This window comes from Corvus moneduloides, chromosome 5 (genome assembly GCF_009650955.1).
Source record: "Corvus moneduloides isolate bCorMon1 chromosome 5, bCorMon1.pri, whole genome shotgun sequence".
In the NCBI taxonomy this organism is placed as follows: Eukaryota; Metazoa; Chordata; class Aves; order Passeriformes; family Corvidae; genus Corvus; species Corvus moneduloides.
In genome coordinates this window covers 20,684,147-20,702,795 of record NC_045480.1, presented here as the reverse complement: position 1 = coordinate 20,702,795, position 18,649 = coordinate 20,684,147, and the positions used below count along the sequence as shown (strand labels likewise).

Genomic DNA, 18,649 nt, shown 5'->3' with positions numbered 1-18,649 from the left:
ATTTTTTAACCATTACCTAAATCTTCAGAAACACCACCTTAAATTGAATCACATGCCTTATAATTAGAAGGAATCTTTTCTCATCAATTACAGTACCATACCATATATACCTACAAATTATGCATTAATATCTCCCTATTTTCGAATCCTTAAATCAGTTTGAAAATCCTAAAGGGATATATTTCTATCAATTCTGTACCAATTACATTATACCTATTTGCTGATCTTTGTTCCCTTTTTTCCCCAGAGGCTATTCCATGCAAGTACAGAATAGGTATTTTGCATTTTTTCCTCCCCAGTTTCTTGGTAAGTATATCTGTCTTTAAACGAGATGTACTTGTTTTAGAAGAAAGAGCTGTATGAACTGCCTGACTAGAATCCTACCATTTTACTAAGGAATACACTCGTCTAACGCTACTGTTACTTTCTTTTTTAGCAAAGGCTAGATGATTTTCATATTTATGAACTATTAAGCATCTTCTATACACTCCCCTCAGGAGGCTCAATAAAGACATGAAATCATTTCTGCCGAGATCACATTTATTAATTTCAGTCTCTGCGTAAGATTTACATTTTACTGCTACACAGGAGGGAGAAATGAAGACAGGGTTAAAGGGGAGCATAAATTGTTAGCTTTTGCTAGTTTATATCATCCTCTCATACCACTCTTAGTGGTTCAGGAAATTTATTTTATCTTCCTGCAATCACTTTCCTGGATGCAGTGGGTAAACAAGAAAATGCAGACAAAAGACAAAATAAACAAACATAAGGTCATGCATTGCATACTACAACTAGTACAAAATAAACTTGAAAGATTGATTGAAGTTACTCATTAAAATACTGCTACTGCTGAAAGAGGTGGAGGGGTACCTCATTCAAGTGCAATGGGGGAGATCCAGGGTCAGGTGGTGAACTGAACTCTCTCCATAGGCATGTAGATTCAGAGCTCTGCTTGTGGAAGGAAGAATCTTCTTTGACGCATTCATTAGAGAAGATCAGGAAATGTTAACTTAAAGCACATTCAGAGAAAGAAATTTGCAACATAAAGTTTATTTGAAAAGAGTTCTGGCCAGTTTGTATTCACAAAAATCAAAGCCTAATCTGTAACTAAGGTAAAAGGATACAAATGATGTTCACTGGGAAATTGTATGCAATGGTGTGCAAGGTCTCTGTAGTAATTCTTTTGCATAACACAGAGGCAGGGGGTAAGAGGAGTTTTGACCTTCGATCCCTCTCCCCACAAACACATTTTTCACATATTACAATTGATGAAAATTCCAACTTAATGGCTGTTTTGGAACCTGCTCTTTTAAAACAAACAAGCAAGCAAGCAAGCAAACAAAAAAAGACCAAAAAAGCTATGTGTGATCCAGACAGCTAAGGAATAAACTCTTTCTCCTTAGATGTTCCTTTTTGAGGAAAGTTTGTTCTTGATCTACAGTTATGCTGAGATGGATAATTTGATTCACAGCTAGACAGAACTGGAGGCTTTTATTTCACTTTTTTTTTCTGAAATTCTGCATTAGTTATGTTGTTTTTCTCAGTATAGATGCTCCACTGACGTTTTAGGATTTGCTAATAATTCTAAACTTCTTGGGAAAAATAACAGCCTTTCTGATAATAGGAAAATTGCCATTCCATAATGGAAATACCTGTACTTTTAGTAAAGACTTGTTATTCCACTTAATAAGAAGGTTTTGAACACATCTTAAAAATAAGCCCTTTTGAACAGTAATCAGAAACAACTACTCAGGTTACAAGTACTCTATTTCTGCTATGAAAATAGCCATGTGCTGTCCTGAGTGATAATAGCCTCTATCGAATTTCACTCCATATGCAGGTAAAACTTCAGCTACCTCTGCAGCTGAATCTGTGGCCAGTTACTAAAGCAGTGTCATCTTTGCCATTCAAAATACCAGTTAAATATTGAAACTAGCATGTGATTTAATCTAGTAAAATTGGAATAGACTGTCCAAGAAAGTAAACTGGCAAATGGGCAACCAGTTGAACATGTTATATTTTAATTTGAAGAGACAAAAATGACAAGCAATTTATTTACATAAAACTGTACAAAAACAAATTAAATTATGTAAATATTTCATAAATAGAGGTGGACTAGCATTTAATACATTTTGCCATGTTTAGCATAGTTGCGTGCATAGTGACTCATAATAAACAATGATAAATTGTTCTCTGCTTCACTATCAACATCCAAGTTGCAGAACAATAGTCAATGATTAATATTACAAACAGATCGTACCACACTGAATGCAAGTGCTTTAAAATTTAGGAAAAAGTTGTCTGAAAGCATACCCCAGGTAGCTGGTGAATGTTGTCTTCTTCCTAGTGTTTATGCTCTTTCAGTCAGTTATAAAATTTAACTGATAGGCTTTCATTTCTATTGCTTTTCTCATCTGCTTCTTTTCTTAAGGAAACTGTATATTTATCACCAATGAAACAAGGAAAAATATTTTGTTGTTCAACTTCCTAACAAGTGTTTGGTGATGGCTGGATTTATGGCAAGACCTTTATCCATATTCATGATTTTTCTGCTTGACAACTTCTAGGGTAGCCTTTCAGCCAATCATTTCAATCCCATTTAAGTTCTTCCCCCACATAAAAATAATGTTTAACTTTTTTTCCTGAAACTCAGGCAGCAGGCCAGTCAGAAACCATATTCAATAAACATAGTGGGTCTGAGATCTGGAATAAGCCTTAGATTTTAGACCAAAGCTATTGAACTTTCTAATACATATAAAGTTATATATTAACGCATCAATCTATAAAGGTGCCCTAATGTAAATACATGCAAAGCTCATTTGATTTTCCCATGGGAGGAAAGAAAAAATATGATTTCTATACTATACAACTAAAATGTGATGAAGGCTAAAAGCAATTTAAAAAAAATTAATTGTCCATTTTCCTGGCGACATGAACTGGTGACACCTTGCTAAATAGCTATCATATAGACTGATCATATTTTTCCAGGCAGCAGAATTAAAAACAAATTAAAAGAACCCCAAACCCCACACAAATAGTAATAAAAAAATCCTCAAGACCTACTTAAACCACAGCCTTGTGTTAATAATGCTTAAGACTGGTCCATTAACTGAGTTTGGCAAAAGGCTTGTTTTTAAATATATTATTTATAATTTCTCAGAAAATAAACACAGGTAAATATACAGGTTCAAAAAAGTTGGGAATAGCCCCTTACCCCTCAGTGTCCAAACCCAACTACCACTTTACCATAATAATAGGTATAAAAGGCACAGTTGCATATTTTGCATTCACCCTAATTATTTTTTATAGCTTTATTTGTTTATTTTTTATACAAAAGCACTCTATTTATGGAGTGGCACCAGATTTAACCTATTTCAAATAAAGAGGAAAAATACAAACACAAAATATATTTGTATGTCATGCCAGGTCAGAAGAGTAATCAGCATATTAATAGTGGCTAGTTCCACTAGAATTACTGTGAATACTTACAGTAGATAGAATTTTTTAAAAATTCTTTCACGCGCACTTTAGATCTAAGGAGATGCACACAAGAAAATTATTTCTTGACTGTCTTATGTGGTGCAAAAATTGGTGAGTGACTGCTGATCCATTTAATCTGAAGGTCTACTATGACCTGTATTATTAGCCTTGTAGAAAAAGTGTCTAAGAATATATGGAACCCAGCTACCTAATTTATTTTCTTGTGTGTAATATTAAATAAAATCTTATTAAAGGAAATTCTGTTGAACATTTATGTTATGCAATTGTGTATTCTGTTGAAACGTGCAAGAAAAATGTGTATACATTACATAAGCATTTTTAGAAGCATTTTTAAACAGGTACTTACAGATTATACAAAGCAGTAACTGCTATCGCAGTCTCATAACAAAGTACTAGCTTGCATCTCTCCATATTACTTAAATAATTAAACATAAAAATGTTCAATCATTATTAATCTTTGATTTTAATATTTTCTTTCTAAAATGTGTCCATTCATCATAACTGCTATACACAAACTAATGTTACTTGAAGAAAGTAAATTTGAGAGAGGAGAATGAAAAGGCCAGTAATGGCACACCCCACTATGTGGAGAAGTGAATTCAAAAGATAAATGTGATGAGTTGTTTTGATTTACCAACCTCTACCTTAGGCTGTTTATGGTTATTTCTATGCAATTCTTCAAAGCAAGAAACTACCCAAAGCTACATTAAGACTACAGTTACTAGAGAGCCATCTAGCCATGCCTTCATGCCAGGTTAAACAGCCAGGGATCTGAACGCTTTCCCCCTCCTTGAGCTGTCCTTGCTGTGTTGTTTGATTGTCGCTTTTGTCTGAATGTCTGAGCTCGGTCCATGATTATTACTACATCATCAACTACAAAGCAATTGGTTGATGTTCTGCATGTTTTGTTGCTTTTATTGCACAAAAACCTGTTTCATTTCCTCTTCCTTTCAAAAAGCACTCACCATGAGAATTGCTACAGCTTTTGTATATCACAGTAGCTTGGACTCCTTTTGACTCATCTTGACCTCCTAGGTATCTTACCGCTGTTTATCAGACCTTTTTTACTTACACTAAATGTTCTGAGTCTTGATATCATTTATTATTGCACTTCTCTTGGTTTTAATGCACTTGGTTTCAGGAAAGCTTTCAGTATCATCATTTTTGACATAACTGAAGCAGTTGATAAGCTGCAATATGGATGACAGACTTAGCAACCACACCTTGCAATCTGAAAAGAGGCTTTTGTATCCAAGTTGTAATGTTCTTTTGTTACTGCATTATCCCACCGTCCACCTTTTTCCCTCCCACCAAGCATTCCCATTAACACAGCATTCTCTTATTATTTTTAAATTTTGATCTTAAAAATTCCCTGGAACTGGCATATGCAGCATATCATATGCAGCATCTGCTGCAACATATCATGTCATTACAAAAAAAGCACATCAGTTCCTTTGGGCATTCAACTGTACCACATTGGAAAAAAAAATTGTCATCTGGGCTTGTGATCTGTGCTGCTGCGCAGAATGTAACTGAAGGTGTGCTATGAATACATGTGGTTCTTTGTGAATACATTAATGTTCTAAGTCAAGCCCCAATACTTAGCAGTTCCCCTGATCCATTGTGTGATCTTTGGCCTTTTTGTTATTACAATCTTCCCAGCTAAATGTTAGTCTTGCCCAAAATAATGAATTCAACAGTTTGTCATTGCTATCCTACAGTATAAGTGTTAGTAATTGTGTTTACATTGAAATAATCCTTACAGAGAACGAGGAGAGAAAGAGACACAGTTAGATGCATTTGTTCAATGGATAAAACAGAACCAGAGTTCATGAATCACAGGAAAGTATGCCATGTTTTTGACTGCAGTCTCAGGCTGAAGGAATTTCTCTTGCTTCCAGCCTCAGATGAGAGGTGAGAATATTAAAGCTGTGGTCTTCACAAAGTGCCTATTAATGATTATTCCTTTATATTTATCCTATATCTTTATGGTTTCTGAAGGATTGTCCCTGGTGGGGATCAGCAATATTCAGATGGTATGTTTTGAATACATTTTCCCTGACCTGTTATCCTCAACAAGCCAGATGACAAACAAACAAAATGAGTGGCTTAATTCATGCTTCTGCAGAGGGGAAACAACAGTGTGTTGATTTCTTTTTAATCAAGCTTGCTACTATGGGAAGAATTTGCAACCATAGATCTAGGAAAATAAAAATCAGCAAGGGGGTAATTAGACATGCAAGTAACAACAATGTTTTCTACATTGTACAATATAGTCAGGCAGACAGTATAATTACATGCCTGCTATGGAGGCAGAAGTGGCAGGCAGATCTTTTGTCTCTTTGGTGGCCCCCTCTTTTTTTCCTCATTTTTTCTTAAAATTGTTGTGATTTTAAGACTTTTGCCCCATTTCTTTCTTATATTATGAAAGAACTTTGTTGCTGCTTTTTAGCCTACAGGTAAACTTCTCTTCTAGTTAGAGTATTGACAGGAGATGGCTTGTATTCCCCTGTCTGTGTAAGGGGGATATCCTCTGGATTGCCTTCTTCATTTTTGCTGAAACTAGCTGCGTTGAAGGTCTCATAGGATGAGGTCAACTTTTTGTTAAGGAGGTTTCTGTTGCGATCACCCATGAGGGAGGCTTCTCCATTGGCCAGCTTTTCCTGACTGCCCCGTTCATCGACAGGCATAAAAGTGGAGAGTTTTGGCTGGCTCTTCTGCTTTCTCTCCGGAGAAGTGCGGACTGGCATCCAGCAGGAGTCTGAGTGGCCATATTCATCACATTCTCGGGTGCACTTCCCTGTTAGGGCTACATCTGGTAGAGGCCGTGAATCTGAAAATAAAAGAGAGTTGTCTTTACAAATTAATATTAAAATTACTTCCATTGAAACTGAGAATCCTTAAATTCACAAAAGGTATTTTTAAAGGTCTTGGTAGGAAGATTGCAGTAAGTTCCTCAGTAATAATTTTTTCACACTACATGTGCCCAGAGGCAACAAGCAGATCTGTACAGTTATTCTCAACCTTAATAATTGAAAAAAAAAAAAAAAAATGCTATTAATCCTCTTCCTGTGCTTGTAAATCAATTCCAGAAGCATTTGGCATTAGGTACTGAATTAATTTTGATGTCTGAAAGAGTAAAACAAGCACTTAATTCCATACTGCCAATTTTCTTGACATTATTAAAAATACCTTTCCTTGAATTTTTTTGTAGACAATACTCTGAATTTATGTGAAAGGATCCTGAGACCCTGTACCCTGCAAGTACTGACAAACTTACTTAATGCCCTGCAAATGAGCAGATCTGTTATTGACAAAGGGACTGAATCTTCATATAATGTAAAGCTCTGCTTGTATTTCTGAGGATTGGGCACTTGTTTTTAGTCCACAATATGTTACATAAGTTGAAAAATCAGTAATTGTAGGAGCATACAAAACCCCTTCTATGGGTTATAAACTTTATCAATCTTACAAATAAAGCTGTTCTGTGTGTATATATGTATGGTAGGGCACGGGATGAATCTGAGTGCTGCCTTAAGAGAGACACATTTTATGTGTGACTTGCTATGTTAGAAGGTGTCCTACTCCAGATCACTAAGCTTTCTGTACCTGTAAGAGCTTTCACTGAAAACCAGCAAAGTTCAGGGGCCTGCAGGATTGACTCCTACCTGTTAGCAATGCAAGTATATTTAATACTTGTATTTTGATACTTGCATACAACTGAATTTAAAAGCTACCTCAACTTTTTTAAGGAATGGGTAAGATTCTGAAACCTTGCTTTTATTCAGTTATAGTGTACTTTATGGTCTAAAGGAATAACTGAAACAGCCTACAAAGTAACGACATGATATTCAAAAAAAGTTGACAAAGGACATAAATCAAAAAATAAAATTTTCAAGTGTGTTTGATATGACTTTCACATGATATGATTTATTCCATGAAATATTTAGGTTTGTTTTATAAAAAAAAATATCTTAGAAGGAAGCAAGGAACTTCAACATGGAAACATAATCAGGTATTTCATATGGGCTGTGGCATCTTTCTACCTTCCCACTACAACACCAAAGTTCTTTTGAATAGTAATTTTTGCCAGTAATACCATGTACCTTATAAAAAACACTGTCAAAGGCCTGCTCGGCCTTAATTTTATTACTTCTATTTTTCCTATTTCTTTTTAACTTTGGCTGGTAGATTACCTTCTCAAATAATGACAATTCCAATCGTGAGTTTTCTATAAACTGATAAAAAGAACACTGCTGAAGATAAAAAAAACCCAGACCAACCAAATAAAAAACCCCACACCACCAAAAATACTTTTCTCTTCCAGAATAAACCATTTTAATTTAAAATATTTACAAACAGGTGTTTGCAGAGAAAGCATATTTCATTTCAACATCTGTAAATTTAATCCCGATAGAATGGCAAAAGCTCTTGAAAGTCAGATTTATCTTCATCATGTCCTGATTTTTTAATACATCTAAACATTAATTTAATAAATAATTTGTTGCAGTACTGTAAAGTGTGTACACTATTTACTGCTGACAGGTGTCAACATTTTATAGAATTTACTGTACATATTCTGAAAACTGTATAAATTTTAATATTTCAATGAAATATCACTGAATTTAATGAGGAAACAGCCCTGGTGTCTATATAACTGAGTAACCCTGTATCTAAGATGTGTAAGGCTGGGAGGAGGGAACTGAGGGGTTTTTTTATTTTATTAATTTTCTTTCTCTAATTTATTTTTAACACTTTTGCATTTAGACTTAATTCCCACTTTTTTTTTTCCCCCCCAGTGAAGAATGCAATACTGTGAAAACTTATCAGCCTATCAGTTTTCAGAAGACTGTGTTCTGCAGACATACACAGAAGATGGAGATGGTAACTGGAAAATCCTCTTTTTGTCAGCTAAATCAGCATTATTCTGACTCCCCTTAATGATAAGAAGCCTAATTAACTGTTCAGCTGCCCTGATGTGCTTTGATTTTTAAGCAGAATTTTTCATATTTTTACAACAGTAAATCCCCTTAAATCTCCATACACTACTCAAACCAGCACCTTATTTCCAAAAAGTGGCCATTAAACATTATGCTTGCTGCAAGTATTTTACTTACTACTCTGACATAATATTAGCAACGGCTGATCAAAGCAATTTGTCTGACCTTTATTTAAAACACAGGAATATATGTTTGCTGAAAAGAGTTTCTTTTGTTGTTGTTTGAGTTTGGGGTTTTTTTAGATTGAAACAATTAGCATCTCATTATATCGGATGGTGTCTTTTTAGCTCAAACAAATTTCAAGTCAGGAATATGTGGGTTCGTAAAAATCCTTCCCTTGCTGGTGGTCCTTGAATCATACACTTGAAAATGTACCGTTTTGCATTGTAGCACTTCTCCTATTCACTTCTGGACAAATACTGGAATTCCTTATTGTAAAGCATGAAGACTTACAGTACAATTCAGCCTTACAGTGCTGTTTTGAGAAACAAAAACATCCAAGTCAGTGTGTTGCTGAGTTTCCCTGTTGGGTTATGTGATAAACTTCATCTTTACATCTACAGAAGAGCTCAGAGAGACACTGGAAGAATACTACTAGCCCAAATACCCTGATAGACTACTCCCAGGACCACCATAGGGCCATCAGACCCTCAAAGGTCCATCTGTCCAGGCCCAGAGGAACAGATTGATGTATACTAGCAGGTAGGAACTCAAAATAAGGATTCAGGAGGAACAGCCATCTCTCTGTGTAATGGGGATTGCTGTCTAGGTATGTAGCACACATTATAAGATATGGGGGAAAGGAGTTTGGATTAGCACAGGACTTGGATGATGTTTTGGGGGAGAAACCAAAGGGAAGACAAGTGAGGAGTTTAGGTGATTTGTGGAGGCACAAGAGTGGAGAAATAGAGATATAAGAGGATAAAATGGCCAATCGTATGTGAATAGTTTGCTGGCTAATAAATTTGTCTGGTTATGTCCTGTGCCTGATGAACATCATCTTTTCTGTCTTATTAAACTCCTTTCTAACTCTTTGCTGGGAATGGGCTCTCTGTTATGTCTGCATGTATCGATATGGGTGTGTCCACTCTCACCAGTGGATTTTCATCCTGTCCAGCCAGAGAAGAGGACAGAATGAGGCCACTGGTGCTGTTTGTGTTTCTGTAAGGGCTTTGAGTGTCTGTGATCCGTGTGGACAACTCGGTATATATTTGGTGTATGTGTGTGCTCTGTGGATGTGCCTACTGGGAATATATCTTCATCTTTGCTACTGTTTGGACTTGGGGGTATGGAGCAACAGCAGCAGCCTCATCTCCCTCAGGATGTCAAACTCAGTGTCATATGTTTTTCTCTAAAACACCTTCAATTAATGTTTGACACATACAGTTAATGCATCCTTCTGTTCCATTGCTTTCTTGCATCTGTTCTTAGAGCTTGAATCAGTACAGCATTTAAGTACAGATTTGATCTAACATGATTTGAAACTTGTTGCATTTTAACTGCTCTTCTGTTTAAAAGATTGACATAACTCCAGCACTTGTGGTGGGAGGGAGTGGTGAGGGAAGTGGAAGGAGGAAACATTTTATGTATATGTGTGTATGTTATATCAGAAGATGGATGAAACAACCAGTGCTGTCTGGACTAAACTATTACCAGTATCTAAACTAGTTAGTAAAGGGAAAATGGGATGCTATCTATACATTGCACTTGACAACAGTCATTTAACCTCTAATTTGGATGAACTGCCGCAGCACTTTAGCTACAGAATAAGTAACTATGTTTTTGCTAATTCACTGAAACAGACCAACCCTCTTTTGCAGAGTAGAAACTCAATGCTTGGCATTTTCAATTACCTAACCAAGGAGTTTTGAACAATCTCCAAATTTGAAAATAAAATAAACTTACTCTTGTCCTTTAGTATAATTTGTATTGAAACATGTCTATCTCTAAGTGAAATGCTTTTTTAAGTGCTTCTCAGTTTAAAAGTTAAACACTGCAGTAGTGACCCCCCTGAGAGCAGACAAGTGTAATGCAGTATGACACAGCAAAGAATTTGTCAACACAATTGGCAAATCATCAAGGGAGAAGCCCAACAGATTCCTACTGCAGTTACATATCTGGAAACCAAGTTAAATTAGTCCTTAAAATGCCCCTTTTTAACGAAAAAATATTTATCACAATGTTAATTAGTGAGAAAGATGTGTGATATTTCTTGTTGTATAGAAAGCTGTAGATTTGGGATTAGGGTCTGACAGTTTACATAGATGAGTCAAATTCAACCTTTTATCTGCACAAAAAGATCATCAGAAGACATCATCAGAAGATGTCCTCTCAGTTATTTTCAAGCATATCTTCTCATGGTGTTTCTAGATCAGAAGCTGGTGTTGCTTGACAATTTTTTTAAACTTTAGTAACTATGAATCCAACAAATCCTTAAACATTTGCAGCTAATTTCTGAGACAGTGCTATGTTTTATGTTTTCCATAAAACTTCGTACAAAAGAATGTAAATGGAGATATTTTTATGTATGCTAATGTTTCTGCTGATTGTAGCTGACTGTTCCCTTAGGGCTAGTAGGATTGCTTATTATCAAAAAAGAACGGCACCTACCACTGCAGGGTAGACAGGGAAAATATGATGATCTATCTGTAATTTAATGCCAAAGAAACTAACTCAAATATTCCAGCCAAGCAGTTTTCCACTATTTTCTCTCTGCCCATTCTTAATAAAAAGAGGTTAATATATTTCATCAAGGACATAGTATTATGAACTCAGTACTCAACAAGTACACCTGGGGATTGGAACTAGATGATTTTTAATGTCCCTTCCAACCCTATCCATTCTATGATTCTACATGTTACAAGTTATGTGCTTTATTTTACACACATATTGCAGAAATATAGTCAAGAATGCACACTCTGGCTGCACTCTGCACATTTTTTAACAACCATTCTTGTACAATATATTTTATAGACACACAGCATTATTGTCTAGTCATGACATGGTCCTAGCACAGACACTGGAAAAAAATGCAAAGAGCTTTTCACTTTTTCATTTTTGTAAGCCACACACAAAGCTGATGGTAACAACAGACTTAGGATGTACTTAAGTTGGCAAAAGTTCTGTTATACTTGTCCCTGGAGATGGAAAACCTTCCAAATCAATACTGATACCATATCTAGACACAATAACTTGAACATTTGCAGAAAGCATTCCTAGCTGTAGACTTTTTTCTTGGAGGAGTACAAAACCACAGTAACCATATAGTACTACAGCAGTGAACCAGTACTTGCGTAAACCATGCAGCTTGGTCCACAAGATATGTGGAGTCATTGCCAGATGAGTTCTAAATAGTATCTATGACAAATCAATGACTACATGCAGATTTTGCTTTCTGCATTGGCAGGCCCATAATATCTCCACATGGTTCCATTTATTGAGGACCTATAAAAAGCGCATGTGCAGTTGTTCCAGCTACCGTGAGAAAAGAAAAAAAGAATAGGAACAGTTATGAAGAAAGAGACTGTGGTTTGGATGAGCCCCATTTTTTCTGTATTCTGTACACAAATGTGTTCGATTCAGAAGGCCATCCAAAATTCAAGTGAAACACCATTATATGATTAAAGTGGAGTACGTTTACATGCCTTTTGTATTTAAAGGTTGCCTGTTTTATGAGCTGTCTGGTCAGGGACACAATTGAGCTCTTAAAGCATAACAAGTATTGACTACATGATCAGGGAACAATAATGCAGAAAACAGCTGAGAGGGTACATATTGTAGAAAATCACTGTTTAAGGGGGGAAAAGAAAGCTAGTCTACAGAGATAGACAGCTACAACAGTACCGTTGTTGAATTCTTGCCTCTTAATTGCAGTAATTCAGGAACTGTACCCCAGTTTATGCTGTGGCATATTCTGACATGCCAAGACACTATAAAAATACTTAAACATGTTTGAAGGCATCAGCATTTCTTTCTCTGTACCTTAGGCTAAATACAGTTAAACAGCAATTGAACATATCTCAAGAAGCATTTGGTGCCCCAAGGCTTGGTCTGCTGTCATTCTGAATGTGGCATTATCGTGTACTGCAGAGATAGTGCATGCCATCTCTAAAACAGTCCTACTGGATAAAGTCAAACACAAATCCACTGCTTGAGATATGCCATCTGCACTGAAGTAATGAATATATTAATTGCTTTTGGACTAGAATAATTTCATGTATATCGTCCCCAATTCTAAAATTCTTTTCAGTGCTTAAAAAAGTACTTGATAGTACAGAAAAGTTTATATGTATATTGATTGGAATGATTAATATTCTGAGACAGGGTGTGACAGAATGATATAAAATAATGAATTCTGAAAATTTTAATTTGTTTTTTTGCAAAGGAAAAGGAATATAGAATGAAAGTGAGAATTTTCAATACTTTATTTGAAAAATGGTGGAAAATTGTAGTCCCTCTTAAACAATCCCTAAAATCAGCAAGACTCACTGCTGTGACATGTCCAAAGTCCAAATACTTAGCAGTTTCAAGAGAGACCACAGTGACATATTGTCATGGTTTAGCATAGTTTGGGTTTTTAGTTAAAGAGGGCTCCATCAGCCACAGAAGTGATTCTTTGCAAAGAGGTGCTTACAGCTTCCTCTAGACCTGACAGAACCAATCAACTGGCTAGTTTGAATATTGGCACCTTTTTTGAGCCACTTAAGAAGCTTGACACACCTCTGTGATCCACGTTCAAGAACGAACAAACCCTGGGAAAGCTCTCTTGCTGCCGGCTTTTGGACAGGTAACTGGGGGCCCGTGGTGCAGCCCAGTGGGGCCGGGCCGGGCCAGGCCCTCCTCGGCGCGTCTTGGCTGAGATCTCAGCCGCTTCTGCTCGCTGGACACCCGGCACAGCCCCTCAGTGCGGGCCAGGCCAGCTGGGACACGGCCACCTCGGAGCCGTGAGGCCCTGTTCCACCCACGGCCTTGCTCCGTGCAGGCGGCCCCGCGGCTCAGTCAGCCCCTCCAGTGCGGCTGCCGACATAAAATGCTACACCGGAACGAGCTCCGGCCGCCACCCGGCAGAAATTAGGTGACCAACAGCAAAAGGCAAATTCCAGCTGCAAGGCCTGGGTGAGATTAAGTCTCTTAGTGCTGTAAGATTCTCTAAAACAGATGAAGCCTGCAGACATCAATCCTCTCCCGAATCAGAGGAAGAGGAAAGGTGAGGGCACGTGAAGAAAACACCATAAAGACACCAAAGTAAGTGAAGAAGGAAGAGCTGAAACCCCGAGAGAGGAGAAAGAGGAGATGCTTCAAACCTAGAAGCTGAAATTCTGTTGTAAAGCTATGGTGATGGACTATGATACATCAGAGTACCCGCTGTAATTTCATGAAAGCATGGGGGGGTGGAGCGTTCAAACTGTACTTGTGAGCAAAAGTATCTGTGCTGAAACAAGCAAATGTTGACGTAGCTGTGATTTGATGAGAAGCTTGAACAGAGAGAGATGAAAGTGATGAAGACCCTTGCTCCCAGGGAAGAACAAGACCAGAGATGAAGATGCTCCCAGAGGTAAGTGAGGAGAACCTTTGCTTCTGAACAGCTCATCCTTAAAATGGTACCCCATTAGCTCAAGATTGAACCCTCGAAAGCAGTTGTGGGGAAAGCTGTAAGTCAAGGGAAGGGACTCTCACATGTGAGCAGAGAACCAACTCGGGCGGCTGTCTCGCTGTGACATTAAAGCCATGAGAGAACTGTTTCTTGTGGAGATGTCTCCATAGCATGAGCAAGAGAGACTCCTCTCCCTAAGTGAACTGAAAAAGGGATTATTATAGAGGTGGTAAACTGACCGAAAATCTCAAGGGTTGTCTTTTTATGTTGTCAGTGGGAGAAGGGAGAAAGGTGGGGGAAAGAGAAGTGTTCTGAAGGTTTAGTCTGACTTTTTTTCTTTCTTTTAGGTCTGTTAATAAACTTCTTTATACTCTTCTAAGTTTTGTGCCTGCTTTGTTTTCTCCTAATTCTTATCTCACAGAAGGAAAATAAGTAAGTAATGGATATATTGAACCAAACCACTACACTTAATTGGTGTTTCTGCCTGGTTTATGAACTGTATCCACTACACATGTTCAAAGGAATCATGTGCTGCTAAATAGTTCTCTGCAATTAAAACTAATAAAAATAAAACAAACAAAGAAAGCAATGTCATAGGAAAATAGAAAGTTAAATGATTGATTCTTTAACATTTGAAAAAAAGTTCATGCTAGATGAATGAAAGTGAATTAGTGAGAAGTGAAAGCAGATATGAGAGAAAACAGCACTGTTAACATACCTAAAAGGCAAGAAAAAAACAAGTGTGGAAACAAGCTGTTTTTCATGCCCCTAGTGATAAAGACCAATAGTAATGACGTGATTGCAACAATGACAAATCAGGTTAGAAATTAGAAAAATCTTTGAGGATGAATGAAGTAGTAATGGAAGGTTTCAGTCTGTAATGAGTTTTACAAATGTATAGAAAAAAATTTTCCCAGCATAACAGAAATGTAGCTAATCATACCTTGGGAAGGAAAGGATGCACTAAATGTCCTCTAAAGTTTTCCTTCAGCTCTGCAGTTCTGTTAATGTGATTGCTAACTCTCGCATACTTTGGCCTCAATCCAATTCCTAACTGCTTCTGGGTTGAGATTCTTGACTTATTCAGTAATAAATTAACCACAGACAGTGGGCCTCAGTTCAACCAGAAATCCTTTTTAGAATCCTCCTTAAAATTTTATGGTAGTAAAATTACAAGCAAAACCCAAAAATAGTTGCACCCCTTAAGTCAGCTGTTAATCAAAGGAATACAGAAACATCAAGCCTGTAATGATAAAAACACCCCGCCCACTCTCAAGTTCCAACATGATAATTTAGCATTTATAAAATCTTGTTTCCTGAGACAAAACGTATCCATCCTATTTTGCAATTAGTTTCTTCACAAAGTTAAAGAATGAAAATTGCTTCTACCTCTAGTGGTGCAAAACATATTACACCTCTGAAGGCCATTAAAACTGAAACTGGTGTAAGAATCAAAATTTCACAAGTCTTTACATCTTATATCATATTTTTGTTTTGCTTCCCTTGCATAATATCTGTCTCTGTTTTAGGGAGGAACAGTCAAATAAGATAATGCATGTATAAAGTTTTGATGGGGTTTTCTATGCTTATTAAACATACTACACCAGTCTATATAGCTACTTAATATGACTCAGACATGTAAGCAAAGGAATATTTTATCAGAGTAATAAAAAAATATAACCCAAGCAATAATATTTCTGACTGAGATTCCAAATAGTCATAGTTATTTCTATCAAAGTTACCTCCAGCAGGTTAAGGTACAATATTCTTTAACTGTTTCCCTAACTATGAAATAACTTGATAAAATTTTCTTGCCTAAATTAGTGATTATACCAGCTCAATAATATTGCATCTGTGTTTTTCAAGGAATCACCAGTATTTCACAACTAACATAAAGAATGTTCATATTAAAAACAGATCTATGGGTTTTGGGTTTTTTTTTACACTAAAAAACCAATATTTGTACTCTTATGGGCCAAAATCATATTGATCTGATGGTTGTCAGTGAAGAGCAATAACATAAATTTTGTATAACCTTATAGTTAGGTGAAATCAATTCAACAGGCTAAATTCTAGACAAAAACTAGTTTGATTACATTATAAAATAAAGGCAGTAGAAACACAAAGTTTTGTTTAAGTCGTATTTATCATGTAGTTCAGACTGTTATATTTCATTTTCTTTCACAAAACCAATTGCACATATATAATGAGAACTAAGAACTATCAGCTTATGGGATACCAGTGGTGGGTACCATACTAAATACACCATGCTGAACCTAAATTCCCCAGCTTTTAATTTTCTAGATTTAAATGTAATTGCTGCAAGACTTCTTGTAATCCTGTTAAATCCTATGATAGCCTGATTTACTTCTGTCACTGAAATGGCAACATGTCCTTCAGAAAAACAGGACTTACTGTGGCTTCCTGAAGTAGCATAGACATTAAGATGTAGGAAACATTTAAGCCGTCTAATTGTTCTGCCAGTCTAATGCTAAGGTATTAATCTGTCACTGTGTCAAATTACATACCTTTATTTTTTTCAGTAAAATGTGTCAGTGCTTAACAAACTCTGAGCTGAAACAATTTATGGGGCAATTAGAACATCAGCTCTCCTAAAGATGACTTAAGAAAATCTGAATCGAGGCTCAAAAGTAACCATAACTTCCTTGATACTCCTGCCAAATTGATAAGACTGAAGGAGCTCTAAAGGAATCAGGTAGCTAGAGGCCATTATTAGCTCACCTCAGCTGTTCCTCCCTTTTATTTTATTTCCTGGTGATAAGGATTTAATAATGTATTTTCACATCAGGAATGGACACCACGTAGGAAAACAAGTGCTCTTGCCACAGAAGATAAAAACAACATGACTTTCCCTCATCTCCCTTCAATTTATGCCCACCTCATTCAACAGACAACTTATTTTTGGAGATTCTCATGGGTATCTCAAAAAGATCTTCAAGGCTATTCTGAACTGATAATGAAAGTTGAATACATAGAAGAAGTCAGTGACATGGAATTTCAAGCTCTTTTGTAAGACTGATACTTGTTGAAGCAATATAAAAGTGGTTTAAATGGTGACTGATTAAAAAGATAAGCCCCCACTAAGCACATGGCCCATTAATTGTCACAAGTAATGGCAAGAAAACAATTAACAAACAGAAAAACTGAACCACTTGCGCTTATCAATAAGAACTCAAACTAAAGTAATATTCTGGTTGAAGGCTTCTATGTTAACGAATTGGCTTTAAGGGAAAATACTGACTTCTTTCTTTCATATCTTTCAGTGAGTTATTTTTCTTACAGAATTATTCTGCCACATAAAATAGTAACTTGAACTGATTATCTTGATAGTACCACTGCATTTTTGAAAATGAAATGCTTCATACTGTTCTACCTTGTGCAGCAACACATTGCTGGATTCTGGATCATATTTTATACCTGCATACACAGAATAAAATATTACATAGTAGCATATATTAAATAGTACTACTGCTTTCATAAAAAGGGAATTACTCAGGTTTCCAAAGATTTTCTGTGACTCATGTAAAGTTTATTTTGTTACAAGTCAGACTCTCAAAGGTTAAACTTGAGCAATAAGTGTAAAATAAACTGAATCTCTGTTAATTTATATTATGTTATTTTCAAATGGGGGAAAGAACAATGTTCTCCATGCTCTGCATGCAAATGATCACCTAAATAATGTAAAGCTCAGCATGAAGCAGAAACGAATAACTTGTGACTACTTGTCTTTTTAGCAGCTGTCAAGAGAAAGTTGTATTGTAAGAAGAAATATAGCAGTCATGAAGGATCCATTTAACCTTTTGTGTCACATGAAAGGAACCTTATTGGAAACAATGGAAAAAAATCACTTATCTGTTCATGTCATACATGGTTCTCTCACAAATTCACATATAAATTTGTAATTTTACTTAATGATATTAGAAGATCTGGGATACAGAACCAAATTTAATTCAATGCAGTGAATTGAAAAGTACAAAGAATACATTTTCATGTCTTTAACAGAAATTCTACATAATAAAAGACTGAAAGGAATGCTAAAAACAGAAATAAAAAACAGTATTGTATTAATTCACATTTTTCTTGTCTGTGTAAGTATACTTCAGAAGAAATGGATTAAATTGTATAAAATATATTGCTCATCCTCATTAATTATGAAGCATAACAGAACTATAAAATCATTCAACTCAGCAGTAAATGATAATACTTCCACTTGTCACTGGGAATGAAAATGATTTACAGATTAACTAGTTACAGACTTTTGTCTTTTATTCCATGTCAGTGACATGAGCCTCCTCTTTAGAGGAATTATTTTGGGACCTTGAGCTTTTCCTAAGAAAAAGTAGAATCTACCCGGGAACTATAGAGTCATAGGATAATAGAATATTCTGAGTTGGAAGGAATCCACATTCCTTCCAAGGGATCATTGAAGTCCAACTCCTGACCCTACACAGGACAGCCTCGAGTACCACACCACGTGCTGAGAACATTGTCTAAACATTTCTTGAACTCTGGCAGGCTTTAGAACCATGACCAC

The 18,649-nt window shown here is 36.2% G+C and overlaps 1 protein-coding gene across 7 annotated transcripts in view; it reads right to left on the bottom strand.

Annotated features, from left to right (window-relative positions):
- Nucleotides 1-522: 522 nt before the first annotated feature.
- PCDH7 (protocadherin 7) overlaps nucleotides 523-18,649 on the bottom strand; it is a 271,813-nt gene continuing 253,686 nt past the window's right edge. For 6 of the 7 annotated variants that reach the window (XM_032108500.1, XM_032108502.1, XM_032108505.1 and 3 more), the window contains one exon: nucleotides 523-6,334. In XM_032108500.1, coding sequence (XP_031964391.1) covers nucleotides 5,955-6,334 — 380 coding nt within the window. In that variant the 3' untranslated portion in view covers nucleotides 523-5,954. The remainder of the gene's footprint in view (nucleotides 6,335-18,649) is intronic. The other variant, XM_032108507.1, reaches the window with a different exon arrangement.